The following is an 18,509-nucleotide window of genomic DNA, read 5'->3' as shown; positions in this document are numbered from 1 at the left end:
TTCTCAGGCTAGCAGAAGAGCGCTTAACAGCGCCCCTCATGTACGACTGCGCACTCTGTATTGAGGTCATTTTTTGCGTGCGCAGCGTTCGGGTGTGCCACCCTCTCGTTGGAGTGAGAAAGGAAGAGTGGGCAAGGCTTTGTTTACTCTCCCTGAGTGGCAGATGAGTGAGAAATGAGACAGAGCTGGTGCGGGGGAATGAGAGGAGGAGTAAAAGAGAGATTAAGAAAGAGGAGAGAGATTGGGGGAAGAGTTACAGAGCGAGTGAAGAAGGAAGACAGAACAGAGAAAGAAGATGAGCGGTCCTGGGAAGCCAAGCTGGAGATATTGAGATGGAGAGAGGATGAGACGGGGAGAATGATTTAGAGGAGGAGCACAGAGGAGGGATTTACAGGAGGAGAGAGAGAGAGAGAGAGAGAGAGAGCGGGAGTGCAGGACGAGAGCTTGAGGAATGACCGACAGTGGGAGGACGTTGGGGGTTCAGCCTGAGCAGACAAAGGAGCCAGTGTTATCATCTCCAGCGGATCAACTCCCACAATGCCCCAGCAGCTTCACTCTTCCGCAGGGAGCCATGACAGCAACGTACAGCCCCCTCCATCTATACCCCGTGCTCCATGGGCACACACACACATACACACACACTCTCTCTCACACACACTCATGTACGCCACACACATACACGTTAACCCCTGAAGCGCGCTGTCTGAGCTGCTCGTGGACAAAAGCTATATTCTGTGAGAAATTCAATCTTCAGGAGAGGACGAGGTTTTTAGCCGCACTGACACCTAAAGAGAGAGACACGCACGAGGAGCCAAAAAAAATCGATATTTAAAAAACGAGAAGCTCGTATTGTCATGTTGTCTTGGATTATGAAACAAAGTAATGAATGTGAGGTTTCAGTAATAGAACATCCAGTTTCAAAGGACCTCTTACTAGTAAGTGTGTGAGATGGGTTTCCCCTCTCCTGCCCTGCTATCTTAGGAAATAAAGAAGCAAAATTCACGTTACTGTGAAGTAACAAGAACAATGGAACCCACACGCTGTTCCTGGATCCCCAAAATCTTCATCTCTGAAACTAAAAGTTTGTCTTTACGAGATTAGGTAATTGAGACCCTGGACGTGGACTCCACGCTGGCTAACTCCCAGTCTCTCTGCCGCAGTTCTCCGAGCCTCACGCTGCGGTTGATGGTTAAACGGTTTAATATGTAACGTTACTCAGTCTACCAGACAGCTCGGTGGTAAACACAGGCCTGCATCACTAAGCCCTTGCTGGAGCCTACAGTTCACATTCACAAAAAGCTGGTACCCACCAAAGCTGGTGCCCCCCCCTCCAAAGTTGGTACACCCCCAAAGTTGGTACCACGCCAAAATGCCCCTTAAGCTCCTGCTGTATCCTCTCGGCCGTCGCAGTATCAGACGCTGACACCGTCACGATCATTTTACCGTCCACCAACACGGCACAAGTGAGTCCATCCGTGCACTCGCATCCGTGCGTTAGCATCCACGCACTAGTGTCTCCTTGGTTCCCCGGGGCCTCGTTATCACCGGCCGTGATCCCGCGCTCGGCCTGCACGTGAGCATGCAACTCCCCTTGGGCAGGGGAAGTGGGCGGGGCTTCGCTCCTGCTTCCCAGACCAGGCACGTTTAGTGCCATTCTCACCGGGGGTGCACGGTGTCCCTCACAGACGGGTCTGGCGCTTTTGATGCCAAGTTCTAATGATTTCGGTCTTCGGTCATTTCAAACCTCGAGCTCAAACCTCGGGCTTTTTGTTTGTTTTTTTTCCACCCCGTCGATATGAAGGAGTAGACGAGGACAGATGCTTCCTGATCCGACGAGCTCCACTCCGGGGAGATGAACTTCAAGGTTGCTATGGTTGGGATTTAGAGCCCTCCTGAGAGAGCCTGCCACAGTGTACCGCTTCAAAGACTCACAGGCCCCGCCCCCTTTTTCTGTTGCCTGCCGCGGATGTGGAAAAACGAAATTTCAGAGAGCGCATTGTCTGTCAAGCACACCTAGGCAACAAAAAGAATTCTTATTCCAGTTCAATTTCCGGTCTCTTTGTGTTTACTCCTTTCGTAGTTGTCGGTGGCAGAAATGGACTTTCGGAGGTCCGGACCTGGAAAAGGCTTCCTTTCCTGGCTGGAGAGGATAGCTGGAAAGAGGAGCTCACGCTCTGGGCCTTAGAGGATCGAGTTAAATGCAATATATTACATATACTGTGTGTGTGTGTGTGTGTGTGTGTGTGTGTGTGTGTGTGTGTGTGTGTGTGTGTGTGAATCAGCAAACTCCTTCACTCATTCACTACCTTTCCTTTAAAATGATAATTGATTTTACATGGGTGTTTAACACACACACACACACACACACACACACACACACACACACACACACACACACACACACTGAGCCCCTCTGATAGGCCGTGACATGGACGGAGCAGGCAGCATCTTTCTGAATGTGGCTAACAGCTGATCCAGTCAGCCTGCCATAAGAGCTACAGGCCTCAGGAATTCACCAGGTTTTTCAAAAAGAAAACCCCACCCCTTCTCTCCCTTCCTCTCTCTCTCTCTCTCTCTCTCTCTCTCCCTCTTCCGCTTTCACTCGCTCTTCCACTTTCACACAGAAAAAGGTTTTTTTTTTCCCTCCGCAGTCAACCAGATGGAAGGAGAGAGGACCCGCATCACATGTTTACCAAGCAAACACACTTCTGCGCTGACAGCTCCGTTCCAGCTTTAACGATCTGCCTCTTTCGAGCGCCTGCGGCGGTGCCACGTGAACGCACTCTGCCGCCGTCCTTCCGGAGAGCTCTCCTGGCACGCCGACGGGTTTCCACTTTTGCCAGTTTCAGGGGGCCCTTGCTTTTGCGCGGAGCAGCCGAAAACGCAGAAGGCCACGAATACCCCGTATGCGTGCCGGTTGGCCCCCCGTGAGAGGGCGCCGGCTCGGAGCGGCGAACCGGCGCCTGTTCCAAAAGAGCTGGAAATCAAAAGAGAGGTTTGAGCGCACGCTAGCCTAAGGTTGTGTTGTTATGGCTGTTGTTTACTGTGGCGGTGGGGGGTTTTTTCCCTCTCCCGTAAACACAGCCGGCTAGATGCTTCCATTTCCCTTTGCTCTTTTGTCCGGGAAACCGACAGGCCTCCCCGGGCTGCCGGGCGACTGGCGCTTTTATAATCGGAGGTATTTACATTCCTATAATTAAGTCAGCCTACGAAGCCTCACTCTCGCCCAGCAGGCGGTAACTGAGCTTCCCCCCGCCGTTACGGCCAACATGGCAACCCTACTGCGCCGGCGCAGGCGCCAGGCGATAACGGAACAGGAAACTGGTCGCATATTTGGCCGCACCTATGGAGGTGGGCTTGCTTTCGGTTAGCAGACGTTAGCGGTCGCATTTCTGTTTGCGGGTTGGGTGATCTCGCAGGGGACGCCGCATATGCAGGGATGCTAATGACCAGAGCACCGTGGCACATGGATCAGTTCCTTCTCGGCTATCGCTGACGATTGTTACAGTAATGAAAAATTGATCGCCGTGTAATCAGTCCGTCTGGCCGGGGTTGGAGGAGTAGGTGCCGCATCTATTGTCTCAGTCAAACCCCACCCCCACCCAGAAACTCAATGGAGCGATTGATTCATCGGACTGACCTGAATGTATTCACTCTCTCTCTCTCTCGCTCTCTCTCTCTCTCTCTCTCTCATTCTTCCTCTAGCAGAGGGCAGGTAAAAGGTACTCAGTCTCCCCTCTGCTCTCTATATTTGCGGCCGTTGTTCCGGGAACACTGGTCAATTGAGCGTAGCTGATAGAGAGGAGCTATGCAGCACCAATTCTTCCAGTCTCTCTCTCTCTCTCATCCTCTCTCCCTGATGGCGGCGGTGATGATGATGATGGTAGCGGGGGAGGAAGTGACGAGCTGGCTGCTCTGCTGGGATTGGCTGAGTGAAATGGCACTGCGGCCGAGTGGAGCTGACCTGTCTCTTCAGCTGTGTAGGCCTTCCCTCTCTATTCACGCACATACCACCTCACTCCTTACAGCACACAGCACACGCCCATCCTGGGGAGGCGGAGCTGCCACGGCCTGTCCATCCTATCTTGCTCGTCCTGCAGACGTCTCAGGACGGGTAACAGCCCTTCTGACGTTCCCGCCGCTCGGTCTCCGAGTCCGGCCGAGCAAAGAGCGCCACGTCGTAAATCAAAAGCGGCCAGTGGCGCTGCGCCAGCTGCCTGACCTTTGACCTCTGATCTCTCCTGCAGGGCCCTCAGCTGGCGCAGCCGGTTGGGTGGCAAGAGAGTAAGGCGAGCAGAGGGGCCTGTGTGACCAGCCCGGCTGTGGGGGTCGACTTTGGGCCGAGGGGCGTGGTCTGTCCTCACGTGCCGCCCACAAGCTGCTGACCACAACAATAACCTCATGTGTCCGTGCCTGTTTATCAGCGAGGCGGGGAAAGAAATCACACAAGCGCAGTCACTGTCTCCTCCGGCCCTCACGCCGCCCGCTGACGAACATATCCGAGCCCAGTCACGCCATGCGGCCACCCCCGCACTGGCACTTGGTCCGTTCCACTGGCTGAACTGCCGCAGTCAGGACCCCAGCACTGTCACATGAGCATGGGGGTCACGTAACCTCTCACCCCTTCCCCTCACTCCACAATCCCTGTCTTGTACCGCCTGGGAGCCGTCAGCGAGAACGAAATTGGCATGGTGGGAAAGAGCGAGACCAGGGGACCGAGCGCCCTCCAAGGGCCGCAGATCTAAAAGAGCATGCGGGACAGGGTGACGCATGCACGGTGCATCCCGCTGTCCCGCATGCTCTTTTAGATGAGCCGTGAAAGGGGCCAGTTGTTCTCCCAAGCCGAGCCTGAGGAAGGTGAGAGACAGGAGGCATAGTCCCAAACCTGGCCATCTGTTCTCTGTCTTGACCACTTCTCTTTTTCTTTCTCTCTCTCTCCTCCCTCCCCCATCCCTCGCCCTCTCTCTCTCTCTCTCTCTCTCTCTCTCTTTCTCTCTCTTTCCCCATTTCTGTCAGAGCAGTAATCTAAGTAGGAGGAGACACTTGTACTGAGCCATGAACCCATGGGCCACTTTACACACACACACACACACACACACACACACACACACACACACACGCAAGCACAGCGCCTGCGTCTGTTCCCCCCCGAGTGGCATCCAAGCTGGAATGTGATTATAGCCTCCCACCCCCTCTCAACGCTGAGCTGTCATGTAATTACGGCAGGAGGGAAGTAAACGCGATCGTGCAGAATGCATTTATTATAATCACATAAACAAGGAGGAGAAAAAAACCCAACACAACCCCCTACACTCCCAGCCCCGCTCTGCCTCCGCCACGATCCGTCCGGCATTCGTTCCACGTACACCCAGGGCTGGGCCCAGCCGAGCTGCGTGCGGAGAGGAACGCCGCCCGGGTGACCCGGACGCTGCTCATTAACCGCGTGGGGTTATCCCTGTTAATGTGTAAACGGAGCCCACGCGGCCTTGAGGAGGAATGCTCTCATCGGGAGAAGCACGGCGCTCCTGTCTGTTGGGTCCCATTCAGGCCAATGAAAGCCCACAGCAACAATTTTAGCGCAGTGCACTAGAGAACTGAAGAGAGTGCACTTTAATGGAGAGAGCCATCCAAAAATGTCACGTGTTTATGTATACGTTGTATATTTTTTTATTTTATTTTTCATATTCTTGTCTCTTGTGTCTGCCACAGATATGATATGATTTTTATAATGTGCTTTCTGAGACCAAAACGTGCTTGTTGCTGCTAATGCAGATCAGACATACATCTAGATTCTGATAGGTGAAGCCTAAATGAGGTCTAAATGAGTGTCCCCCGGCACGGCTGTAAAACCCGCCAGTTATAAACCCCTCAAATAACCAACGGGACATGTGGAGGGTGTCATATGCTCTCAAACACACGTACACCCTCCTCTCTGTTGATAGTGAATAGTTCAGATTCACAAAGTAAAAGTTCTCCCAGGGTTTCATTCTAGCCGACTGCTATTGCTAATTAGCAGGTGGAATTAATTAGCGTAATCAGCTGGCTTGTGCAAAGCTACTGGCAGGGTATTTATATTTCCAAGCCGAATGTCTAAGCTTCCAACATGCGCCGGTGTCTCCTGCGCTCGTCTGCTTCAGATGGATGAGAGAAGTCCTTGATGCGCATGTTCGACCCAGGCCGGCTGGCAGCAGTGGCTGACGGTGACATGCCGCCCGTGGCAGGAGAGCTTCTCGGCTGGGTAAGCTAAACAGATGTGTAGCTCTGCTATGCTAATGGAAGCCCCCCCCCCCTCGCGTTGGGTTGTCAGTAACAGTGAGTGGCAGTGTAATTGTCTCCTCATGTCAGGAGTAATCACAGGCCCCTGCAGCTCTCCTTCTCTGCATCGCCAAATTTGTGGGTTGCCAGGTGTCCGAAGAAGGAATCCCTCCCCCTCCCACCTCCTCCAACCCTCCACATTTGTATAATGCTAACCGTTTGCTTGTGTGATCTGAGCTTTGATGGTGCTTCGGCTGGCACCTGAAAATGCAGTTCTGATTGGCGTAGGAATCTCTGCTTCACCTTGGAACTATTTCCCGCTATGTGAGTTGAGTGCTCATGCGTTCGCTTGCGCCTGCTGGATTGCACACGAACCGCTATAACGCATCTCGCGTGAAGGCTGGTTAAGGCTACGTCGAATCCGTGAACTCAAGCCCCTCCCCCTCCCCCTCACTCAGGGGACTTATCTGGTGCAGAAATCGACACCGCTTCTGCCTGCCCAGACCCGCAGGCCCAGTGAGAGACGGTCCCTCGCCAGTAAACAAGCGCAGGCATGTCGGCGCGTTTGTCCGCGGGTTTGTCCCGGCGAACACGACGGTGCGGCGCGCACTGTTGCACGTGGCGGATTGGGTAGCTAGATGTGGAGGACTCAACAGGTCTGGTGGGAATGGACCGAGCATATCAGTCTCACCAGTGAGAGGGTCAAAGCGCCCGGTGTGGGGCGGTGAGACACACCTCAAATGCACTACCTAGTCTTCTCCAAACAATGTAGTGAGAAGCGAGACTCGCTGGTGCAAGCCGGAGGTGGACGTTTATGGATCAGAAAGAGTGAAAAAAAAAATCCACCCCTGGATTTTGTTTCAACCTCCTGGGTTTGCTAATTAGCTCAAGCCAGCAGGTAGAAACTGATTAACGGCATTGACTGAGCGAGTCAAAGTCACGGAATGACTTTTAGAACCTGAACTTATGCAGCTCTGATGTGAGCAGTGCAGAGGACCGACAGTTACACCCTCGCTCTCCCGCCCTCTTTGGACGGAGCTGATGCTTCCTTCCATGTGAGGACGTCAGGGATGACTTGTGTTTCACGATGACGTTCCTCTCTGTTCCTACCTTTGCCTCTGGCTCTGTCCCACAATGTCTTCCATGAGGAGAATGGGCGGTGCCGGTGTGTGTGTGTGTTACTCATTACTGAAGTTCCTCTCCGGCTCTGAGGGGTCATCTGCAGCCCAGGGGTCCGCTGTAGATCAGCCTCAGCCCGGGTAAACAAAGGCACCGGTCGTGGAGCCGAGGCAAATTAGGGGCATGGCGTTTGTCATATCCGTAACACGCCCATGCGCCTCTCTCAGGTAACGCCAGGCCAGAGCTGGGAGGTCTGTACCGTGGACGTTAATCACCACCACTGTAGGTCTGCTTGGGCCAAAGAGGAAGGGGGCACAGAGGGGCTGGGGGGCAGGGAGTAATAAATAACCTGGCAACCCTCTGCAGATGCCTGCAAACCCTTGCTATTCTTCAAAATGCTAGATGAGGTTTTGCCTTGGTGTGTGTGTGTGTGTGTGTGTGTGTACTGTGAGAACGCGAAGAAACTGACTGTATACCATTCAAAGTGTCCTGTTGTTTTAAAGAAAAAAACTGCAGGTTACTTGCTGATTTTCATGTCGTATTTATTAATGCGTATTGTCTGTCCTTCAGTGTGTCTTCCTACTACTGAGTATGTGAGAATTCAGAGTATGTGATTGCACAACAAAAGTGACATCATCTCACCTGCCCAGGTTAGCATGGAGTAAATCAAGGTCATAGGTCATCGCTTCTTCAACAATATTTCCTAGCCTCTGAAGAGGTAACAGAAAAACCAGAAGAGAATAGCCACTGAGTGCTAAGGGAGGTATGTGATTGGCCAGGCAGCTGAGTATGGACCTTCAAGTTAACGTGGCAATAGCCAGTGGCAGGTGCCCTATGGGACGGTATTCTGTCTCTATATACACAAATCAGAATGACCGTGCGAACAGCCAGCTCAAACCACCTGGAATACACACCCCCAACTTGGCACAGAGATGAAAGCCGTGTGTGCGCGCGTGTGTGAGCGTGCGTGCGTGTGTGTTCATGCTCTCTCAAATTATTGCTGTGGTCAGGGAGACGTGAGTCTGTGTGTGGCCCAGAAGGAGTCTACATGTCCTTGATAATTGGACAGAATCAAAAGATCTGTTCAGATGAAGCATCCTTTCAGCGCGTGAGACAGTAGGGAGCATTGAGGACACTTCTGGCAGGCGGGCGTTGTGCTCGGCACCAGAGCCGGTAATTCCCACCATCACTTTGCGAGGCTGCTATCGCGCGGCGGCTTGACACATGCCGCCGCGTTCAGCTTCGCCGCCCAGAAGGCCCGTGGCTCGGGCCTTGGCCAAGTCTTGGACGGGTCCGCTCCACCGGGGCCCGTTTCACAGTGACATCTGTGCTGAAGGTCCACGGTGCGACCTGCGGTGGTCATTTACGAGAACCACAGTAAAATTCCAGTGCGGTGAGCTCGGCGCCACCGGAGGACCTGTAAATCAGACACTCCACACACACTTAGGCCCGTTAGCAACTCTTCACTTAATCACCACACACGTCTTTATTATCTATCTGAGTGGCAGGATTAACCCGGTGAACATAATCCAGCCAATTAGGTGCCGTGATCAAGTTTGATTCACTTAGAACCTGAGAATACATTTTATATTAAAATGAAAGCTTAAAGATTGCAGCATGTAATACTGCGCTGTTTTCATTGGGTTCCATTGTTCACAAAGGCAAAGTAGATCATCATTAGGCGTCTTGAGTTTGAACTTAACCAGTGTTCTCCTCTGTGCTCTCAGAGACGATGGACTGCTATTGGGGCATATTTGGAGTGAAAGCCAACCAGCTCGGTCTCCACAAAGCCAACCAGCTCGGTCTCCACAAAGCCAACTTAGATACCAAATGATTTGTTATGGGTGCAGGTGGTGTTGGATGACCCTCGTGTGTGGTTGCTGTGTATCATCTGACGCTGACTTCAGAAGGACTCACAGTCCAGTGGTTCTCACGTATAATGGGTTTTTAAAACGGCGCTTTAAAAGTGAACAATGCTGGCGTCACAAACCTGTCTGCCATTTTTGCTTTGGTTCGAGGCGTAAGGAAATTGGTCTGGTGCTGTAGTGGCAACATGACAGCGTGCAGCATTGTGGAGCTCTGATCAGATGTCTCTGTATTGAGCAGAACTTCTCCAGGGTTCTTCAGAAGGAGTTTAATTTGATGCTCACTATGGTTACTTACTCCTGATTCACATGATCTAACACGCATGAGACCGAAATATCATGGCATACTTTTATTTTTCAGTGTTCATACACACAAACACACACACACACACACACACACACACACACACACAGTTTGTCATTGTCTCTGGTATTACTCTGGCCAAAATGTGCTCTACCAACAACCTACATTTAACATTTACCTTAACTTAAACAAAAAAGATTTTTTGCTCTATTTGCTTCAGTGAGAATTAAGTTGCATATAAATGCATACACTTCCATACAACAACAAAAGTTTGCCCACACACAAACACGTGGGCGGGGAAACACACACACACACACACACACACACACACACACACACACACAGGTCTGTAGAATCCCAGCCTGGGGGATGTGCCCTGCCGTGTTTCAAAGCCCAAACCTGCACTCTACCCGCCTACCCCAAGGCTAAGTAGGGCTGCAGAATCCATGATGGTAACTCCAGACAAACACGAGCGCCTGGCACAGAGCCTCCACCCGGTCTCCTCCACCCAGCTGCCCTGTAGCCCACACCCTAGCTACATCGCTCCGCCACCACTGGCCGGCTGCGCACACCATGCCCTTCACGTGGACAGACTCTCACGTGCAAGGTTTTGTTTTCATAGTCCATTGAAGAAGCTCCCAGACTAGTTCTGAAGCTTGGCTTCTCTCTCTCGTTCTCATTTATTTTTCTTTTCCTTGGGCAGTCTCATGTAGTGCATTTCTTTTCTACCTTTCTAATTATTTTTTTCCACAGGTGATTTCACAGACAGCTTTGGTCTTTCTCCTGGACACCTCATCTCAGTCGTGCTGGAGATTACCTTTCCTCTAGCGTTCTCCCTCTCTCATTCTCTCTCACGTTCTTTCCCTCTTCCTCTCTCGTTCCCTCTCCCAATCTTTCACCTTACCTCACTGCTTCTCTCTCTCTCTCTCTCTCTCTCTCTCTCTCTCTCTCTCTCCATCTCACTTCCTCCCCCCAGTCCCCTAGCTTTCGCTTGCCCCTCTGAGAGTGACACCACAGCCACGTGCGGGATCAGGCAGCCCACGTGTCCATGGGAGCGGTGCTGATTACATCGGACTGCTGGAACTCGCAAGAAAGAAAACAGAAAAACTGCTGGGCCAAGGGTGGCGGAGAGGCGGGCCCGGACCGGCGAAACGGAGGGCAAATGAACCCAGACGGGACGCTGCCGTCTCGGGCCTGCCGTCTGCCGCTTCGTTCCCGCCCGCGTGATTTCTCGGCGAGAAGTAACCCAAGACGTCAGGCATGCGTCAGTCATTTATTTTTCTGCATCCCCGCAGAACCAGGGTCAGCCTCCAGAGCTTTGCCGTCTGGAAATGTGTAATTAAGAATTCGCTTGGAGTCTGGTTGATATTCCGGCCTCGTAAGCCTTTTGTTTTTCCCTGCCCACCTGGAAAGCTGTGTGAGCTAATAACTCTACCAGCCGAGAGCTCGCAGGTTTCAGCCCCTGAGCCACAGTGGAGCACAGGCTGACTGTGCAGTGCTGCCTGCTTCGACCCTCCAGGGAGACCGAGCGAGTGTTTAGCTGTGGCTTTACCGCACACACACACACACACACACACACACACACACACACATGCGTGCGCGCAAGCGAGCGAAAGGGCTAGGTGCTGACGTGTCAGGCTTCCTGTTTCACTAATTGTAATACCGGGTCTGGATAGGGTAGGTGTGTGTCTAGACAACGCAGCAGGTGTGTGTCAAATGAGTGTCAGATGTGTGCCTAGAACACCCCCCAGTAACATGGGTATTCTACAGCCCAGAGCTGATGATGGTTCTTAATACCACAGTTGCTCTATGCTGACATCAGCACACCCACTTACGCAGTGTGACAGAGATGAGCGCAAACACACCCTCTGACTCTAAAACTGCTTTGTGATGGCTGTTGTAAAAAGTGCTATATAATTACGCTTGATTTAATTTGACACACGCCTGGCCAACCCACGCCATCACTGGTTACGGAGGTGTTCCATCCTGTTTAGTTGCATCCCCCGATCAACCCCATCCGACCCCATTAATCCCTGCCGAAAGTCCCTGATTGGCTGAACCCGGTTCGTTAGGTCTGGGTTGGAGCTCGGCTCTGCAGGAGATGCACCCCTGGGCTGGGGTCTCACTCAGCCTAGGAGGAGCTCCAGGAGGACGCTTCCGGCACTCTCTGACTTGCGGTGAAGTAGAACAGGCACTTCTAGCTTCCTAGCACTTCTTCCCACCTTTTTTTTTCTTTTTTTTTTTTTTTTAACTTTGGTGCCTGGAGCTTCGGACTGGAATGGTGTGAGCGGGGCCCGGTTGGGGGGAGGGGCCCGAAAATCAGAGCCCACGTACCGGGCCTCCTGCCTGGGCACGGTGTGGCCGACTCGCGCCCTCTCGCCATGGACCTCCGGAACGAGGGCTCTGGGGTTTGTTTGCACGAAACCGAGCGCAGGGTGTGCCGGGGAGGGGCCGCGACGAGGCCATGCCTGGCACGGAGCCCGTCAGCAGGGCCTGCCTCCCCGCGCCGGGGCCAGCTGGCTCTCTGGAAAACCACACACACGCACACGCTTGTGCCCACCCGGGCACCCACTGCAGTTGAACCGCGCGAACAAAGGAACAGATTGACGTGCGCTCGCGTGCGTGGCCGAAAGCTTGCACGCGGGTATGCGTCTGTCGGCCTTTGTGGTGAGCGGTGACCTCAGGGGAGGAAGCACAAAGACCTCATTGTGAGAGCCAGCAGCGTGTGGAACGCGACCGGAGGCTTAGGTGAAGACAGAGAAGGTGTGTGTGTGTGTGTGTGTGTGTGTGTGTGTGTGTGTGTGTGTGTGTGTGTGTGTGTGTGTGTGTGTGTGTGTGTGTGTGTGTGTGTGTGTGTGTGTGTTACTAAACACTGTGAGGTGGGAGGCTGTGTTAAGTGTTGCATTTAAGACCTCATCCACATCTGCAGCAGATACCCCGCGCCCGTACGGATCCGGCGGCCGTAAACCCTCTCGGCTTTATCGGTGCAGAGGAACACTCTGGCATCTTTCATCCTCACCTGCTCTGTCTCCAGAGTGACACAAACCGCTGCATTTATCTGCCCAAGAGTAGCAGAGCTCCTAGCCGTTTCTGGGCTCCATGCTGCATCAGCCACCCGCAATGAACTGGATTTTAGCAGATCCCATTTCCAACATGTGTCAGTTCTTTTCTATCGCCGTTTCCTGCCAGCGAATCAAAGAAGCACAGCATGCTCGAAGAGGCGGGGCTTGCCGCCCTCTCCCTTTCGGTGGGGTGCCTTCTCCCGCTCCGCAGTAAAAGCGTGCCGAATCCGGCAGCTCCTGGACAATTTCATTATTCAATAACATTCCTTGCGAGCCACTCAGACTTTCCCTCAGCTCCTGGGAATAACTCGCGCGTTATTTATGCGTTTTCCTCACGCTCAGCATCTTTTTTTGCTAATATGATGCACTTGCACATGACTACATATAGCGGTCTTCCTCAGTTCGACGATGTCAGTTGAGTCTCCCAGGAGACGGGGGATTAATACCAATTCATTTAAAGAGGAGAGCCGGTGCCAGAAACACCAGCCGCTACCGGCATAATTACATGATCGGCGCATGAGCAAATAAAGTTGTGATCCAGCGATAAGGTCGGAATGAGCGCGTGCGGCATAAGGCCAGTAATTGAGGTCGCAGTTGGGGGTGGGGTGGGGTTACCAGTTCAGAGGACTGGACTCGTATTTAGGGGAACTGGTTTGCGTAGGAGGCGGGTCCCTGGTGGAAGACCCATGCGCCACCCTGCATAGAGACACCCTGCGTTGTCTGTAAATGGCGGCGCAGAAGTCCAGGGATGAACGGAAGCTTGTCAGTTCTCCTTTCCAAAGTGGTTCCTCAGAAATGTGTAATGTAGCAAAGGTGATTCACCCCAGGCACACGGGTAGTACACATCCTGCCTGCAGGGGGCACACTCTGTGTTAAGGTTTCCAGCCCACCGCTTGTAGACATTTGTAAATAAAAACATTTATAAAACACTAAATATAGCACTTTATAAACAGCTGAGCTATTTTGCCATAGTTGCATAGTTGTATCAGTACCATGATGCACGCATTTCCGATGTGCATGTTGAATGGATGTGGCAAACATTCTTGCTAACGGCTTTCTCAGGTTCATTCCACAGCGGGACTGCGTTTGGTCTGGATGTCTCCAAGACTGGGAATCAAGACTACACAACCACTGTGCTCTTTACTCGCGGTTGGAGACGGTAAGAGCCACTGATGAAGACCTCGCTAATGGACGTCTTTTCTTTCTCTCTTTTCCAGAGTGCCAAACGTACAGCGCGCAGACCCCTCCCACGGTCCTTGTGGGACCGTGGCTCTCCAGCCAGGTCAAAGGTCGACTGCAGAATGGTGCTGACCGGCCACCTGCCCTGCCTGGCCACTCTGCTCTCTCTGAGTGGCCTGCTGCTGTCTCCGCTGCTCAGTGGTTGCCTGGCCTTGTGTAAGTAACCCTCCACTACCCCCTCTGCTATCCCCTCTGCTACCCTCTGCTACCCCTTCTGCTAGCCCCTGTGCTAGCTCCATTTCATCAGCCTAGTTTCCTTCATTTACAAGCACTTTCACAGAGGGCCTTCGTAGTCTGGTCCAGTGGTTCTTAACTCAGTCCTCTGGGCCCACCAGACAGACCACATCTTTGCTGTATGCGTCTCAACTCCCAGCACACAGGAACCAGGCTCATAAGAACAGGCCTGTTGGGAGCTGGGTTAGGGCCAAAACCTGGAAACCCAGGGAATCTCAGCCCAAGCCGATGGAATCTCAGCTCCCGGTCCTGTAGTCTACTTCTCTGCACAGTCTCAGGATTTCCCTTTCTGGCAGGGCGAGCCCTCATCCCGCTTCCGAAGGGCTTCAAAATGAGCCCATGTCCTGGATCAGATGTGATTGCCAACATGGAAAATCCTAAAGCCATGCACAGCAGTGTGTCTTCTGGAATGGACCAGAACAGCTCTTCCCAGTCCTGTGCCCGATTCTGGTCGAACTTGTCAGAGCAGGTCTGGAATCAGTGTGTGCCTTTCGCATCTGAACTAATGCTCTCCTAAAGACAGATAGAGACCTTATTCTGGAGCAGCACAGTGCTGAGCCAGCTGATAAATGCAGGCCCTCATTTTGGAGCACCCAATCACTACACGGTCGAGTGGTTTCCCTGCTCTGACACGTTCAGTGAGTGCTGGTGAGCGCCGCTACCTGTGATAGATCATAGAACACACTAACGTGGGCAGGACCATGCACAGGTACTCCGGCACAAGCTTAGGCAAACGCAGGTTAAGTCTGGACAAAACCCGTTTGTACTGGTTTGTCACGCCTGGATACCCAGTGATATAGATGTACCTCAGTGGAGAATCCTCTCGTGAATCAACATAGGCTTTTGGATTAATGGATAAATATTCATTCGCTTCTAAGAACCACTCCAGTGGATTGGCCTCTGTTTTATTGTTGGTGGGATGGACTAGGAGTTTACCTGTTTAGTTTAGTTTGTCTGTGCTTTGTTGGGGTGTGATGGGCTAGGAGTTTACCTGTTTAGATTGACTGTCTGTCTTTCTGTCTTCTGTCCATTTCCCCATCTGTAGGCTTCGTTCCGCCTCATCTTCCCAGGTCCCCAATGGGGAATTGTCCTCCACCATTTCTCCACTAAGATGGGTTAGAGTTGCACTAGGAAAACAAGACAGAGAGAGAAAAAGGGAGGGGAGAGAGAGAGAAAGGAGTGTGTGTGTGTGTGTGTGTGTGTGGGAGAGGCTCCCCTGGTGTGATTGCAGCCTTGAACAAGACTATAATAATTCAAACAAGAAGTGTGGGAGGCAGAGCAGAGGAAGAGAGAGTGAGAGAGAGAGGATGGTGTTAGGTTTACTGTGCCTCACTTTTCTTGGGTGAGTCGCTGGCCTGGTCTTTTCTCACTCTCCGAGCCTCTGTGGGCTGGTCAGGAGAGCAGAGCTCCCGTCTGCTGTCTGACGTCTGACTCCGAGGGAGCGTTTCATCAGGCCAGTCTCTCTCCCTGAGCCCTGCCTCACCTGTCCTGTCTTTTCTTCACCTCTCTCTCTCTCTCTCTCTCATATCCTTCCTTATCCTCCCCATTCCCCCCTCTCCTCTGTTTCTTGGGCAGAGGGTCCTTCTGTCTCGCTGTACTCGCGGTGTGCACTCGCGGTGGGGGCAGAGGGTCCTCCTGTCTCGCTGCACTCGCGGTGTGCCTGCCTGTCTGCTGTTCTTGGTCTGTCTCTACACTTTCCTATTGTGCAGTGCTTTGTGGGAGATGCAGCGTGTAATGGGGCTCAGGTACTTAGCAGGCAGGGCACAGTCTGTCTCCTGTACACCCACGGCTCTCATCATCCTCATGCCACGCGCACACATGTGCGCGCACACACACTGCAGCCACAGGCATCGGGGCCCGTCTGATTCACAGTGGTGGGGTTTCTTCTGTCTCAGGCTGCTTCTGAGTTTTAATTACAGTTTCATCAGTTTGGGTGGGGCAGCTGGGGAGGATGTAGTTCAGACTTTGCTTATTGCTGGACACACGCGCGCGCGCGCGCGCACGCGCTACGTCTCACTATGTCCTCCCCAACCTTTTTGGATGCATGTACCTGTTTTTGTGGGAGCTATAATGAGTTAAATCACACATGAATCCATGTGTGTGTGTGAGAACACACACACACACACACTATGCAGATGGGCCTGTGGCTGTCTGTTCTCATAGTAAACAGTTACGAATATCTGCATCCTGTCTCTCTATCTCTCCCTTTGCTAAGGATTTTATTTAGACACACAGTGAGTAGATGTCACCTCTTTACAAGGAGTTGCCAAAAGCATGATGTCATTGTTTTCTCCCTCCCTTTTCTGCCTCTTTCTCCTCCTCTTTCCTTCTTTCTCTCTCTCTCTCCTTTTCTCTCTTTCTCTCTCTGTTCTCCCACCCCATAAATCAACACGTGGAGGAGACGTTTTTAATCAACAAGAAAAAAGAGGCTGTGAATAAATCTTGCCTGCAGTAATAAAGCCCAGGGCCTGATTTCTCTCTCTCTCTCTCTCTCTCTCTCTCTCTCTCTCTCTCTCTCTCTCTCTCTCTCTCTCTCTCTCTCTCTCTCTCTCTCTCTCTCTCTCTCTCTCTCTCTCTCTCTCTCTCTCTCTCTCTCTGTGTGTGTGTGTGTGTTTTCACCATGCAGACAGAAGCTTAGCATCACCACAATTAGTAAGATTAGCTGCTGCTGGTGCTACTCTCACACACACACACACGCGCGTGGAGCATCCCAGGTCACTGAGAATGGATGCTCTGCTTTCTCCTTCTCTATTCCTGATCTAAGTTTAGACCAGGCCCAGATCTGAGCTCAAAATTCCTTTAGCTGAAAACTCCCCCAGTCCCACAGTGCTGTTTACCTCCACCTTCCTCACAGGAAGCAGTTAGCCAGATAATGGCCAGGGCGAGGCCCAAAGTGTCGCAGCACAACACCTGGCTCCTCTGATCCCCCGCTGTCTGACCCCTAAAACCTCCAATCACCACGCGCCCTGTCCAGCCAGAGGCTGACGCCTGGAATATCCCCAGCTCCGCGGTGGCACATGTCCTGTCGTGGTCGCTGCAGTGCCATAAAAATCCTTCCCCTTGGTGATTTTGCTCTCCTAAATGCTCACAATGTTATTGCCCAATAAAGGAGGCCTCTGTTTTTCTCAGGGTTCGTGTTTTCATAGGGAATGTGTGGACGCCTGCTATGGCACAATGAGATTCTGTTACAGGATCTATATTAAGGCGCCCAGCATGGGACAAAAAGGATATTATTTCGCGCCTCTCCCCTCCTCGCGTTTCTCCACTGCTACATGTCCTTACTGCTTGTTATTTTGTGATATTTTTGGGGAGCCAAAATACAATGGAATGTTGTAATTGTTGTTTTTATAGTCTTATATACCATTCGTGTCAACATCCTTTTTTTTTTTTTTTCTTTTTGGGTGCAAACACAAATGAGCAAAAGATACATTATATTATTATATTTCCTATATGTTACAGAGCTGAAATAATTTTTAGAGTGCTTAGTGTTTTGCAGTGATGATTTTATAAGGATATATTCTGTGCCACAAAATAATAATAATAATAATAATAATAATAATAAAATATAATCATGTTTAACTTGGGACAGATCTCACCGTCACCATACTGGTAATCAACATGTAAATGACACAGAGAACCGTGCTCATTGGCTGAAAGTCTTTCTTGGCCTGCCCACCTCCGATTACTCGGGCCAATCGCTCGACCCGTAGCTGAATTTAGGGCGGGCTCATCTGAAGGGCTCAGGATTAAGATGTGGCCAAGCAAAGTCACAAAGCTTCGCCAGCATTTCTCCTAAAGATGACTAAACAGACTTTTGACAGGCGAGCCAGATTTCTACCTTACCCAAGCCTGCCGCTTCCTGGGGGCAGCGGATCCCGACGTTCCTGTACGGTCGCCAGTGTTGCCATTCCCCTTTTCCCTTCTTTTCTTTTCCTCTGGTTGATCGGAGGAGTGATTTCCACAGTGTGCAGTCTGCTTACGAGTCTGTGGACACACGGCGTGCTGACCAGACCCGTTTAATTCTGATGGACTTGGGTTGGAAGTGACAGGGTGGTTTCAATAATTCATTTCTCTTTGAAGCTGCCAAGCGAAAATATTTCAGTGCTCCTGGTAGTTACTACTCTCTCTCTCCCTCTCTCTCTCTCTCTCTGTCTTTTCCTGTCTGGTCTGTTTAGTGCTAGCTCCTGGGAGGTTGACTCTCCCTCATTACTCTGTGCTTCCTCCAATGTTTGGTAGCCCCCCGCTAAAGCCCACCTGCCACCGTAAATTCCGACTCTGAAACATTCCTCTCAGCTCCCCTCAGCGTCATTCCCACCAGTCTCTCCAAGGTGACGGAGGCTGTTTCAGGATGTTTATTCTAGACATCATTGTATCAGATATCAGGGACGGTTTCCAACCCCCCATCCCGCATGCCCCTCTTAGCCCACCCCG

General features: G+C 51.9%; 1 protein-coding gene across 9 annotated transcripts in view; it reads left to right on the top strand.

Moving 5' to 3' along the window:
* The window catches only part of ptprsa (protein tyrosine phosphatase receptor type Sa), a 162,999-nt gene that overhangs the window by 48,737 nt on the left and 95,753 nt on the right, over positions 1-18,509 (top strand). For all 9 annotated transcript variants that reach the window (XM_035523295.1, XM_035523294.1, XM_035523290.1 and 6 more), the window contains exons 3-4: positions 6,138-6,238; positions 13,823-14,000. In XM_035523295.1, the coding sequence (XP_035379188.1) occupies positions 6,158-6,238; positions 13,823-14,000 (259 nt within the window). In that variant the 5' untranslated portion in view covers positions 6,138-6,157. The remainder of the gene's footprint in view (positions 1-6,137; positions 6,239-13,822; positions 14,001-18,509) is intronic.

The sequence above is a fragment of the Electrophorus electricus genome, chromosome 26, assembly GCF_013358815.1.
Source record: "Electrophorus electricus isolate fEleEle1 chromosome 26, fEleEle1.pri, whole genome shotgun sequence".
Classification (NCBI taxonomy): domain Eukaryota; kingdom Metazoa; phylum Chordata; class Actinopteri; order Gymnotiformes; family Gymnotidae; genus Electrophorus; species Electrophorus electricus.
This window is presented reverse-complemented; position numbering and strand designations above follow the sequence as displayed.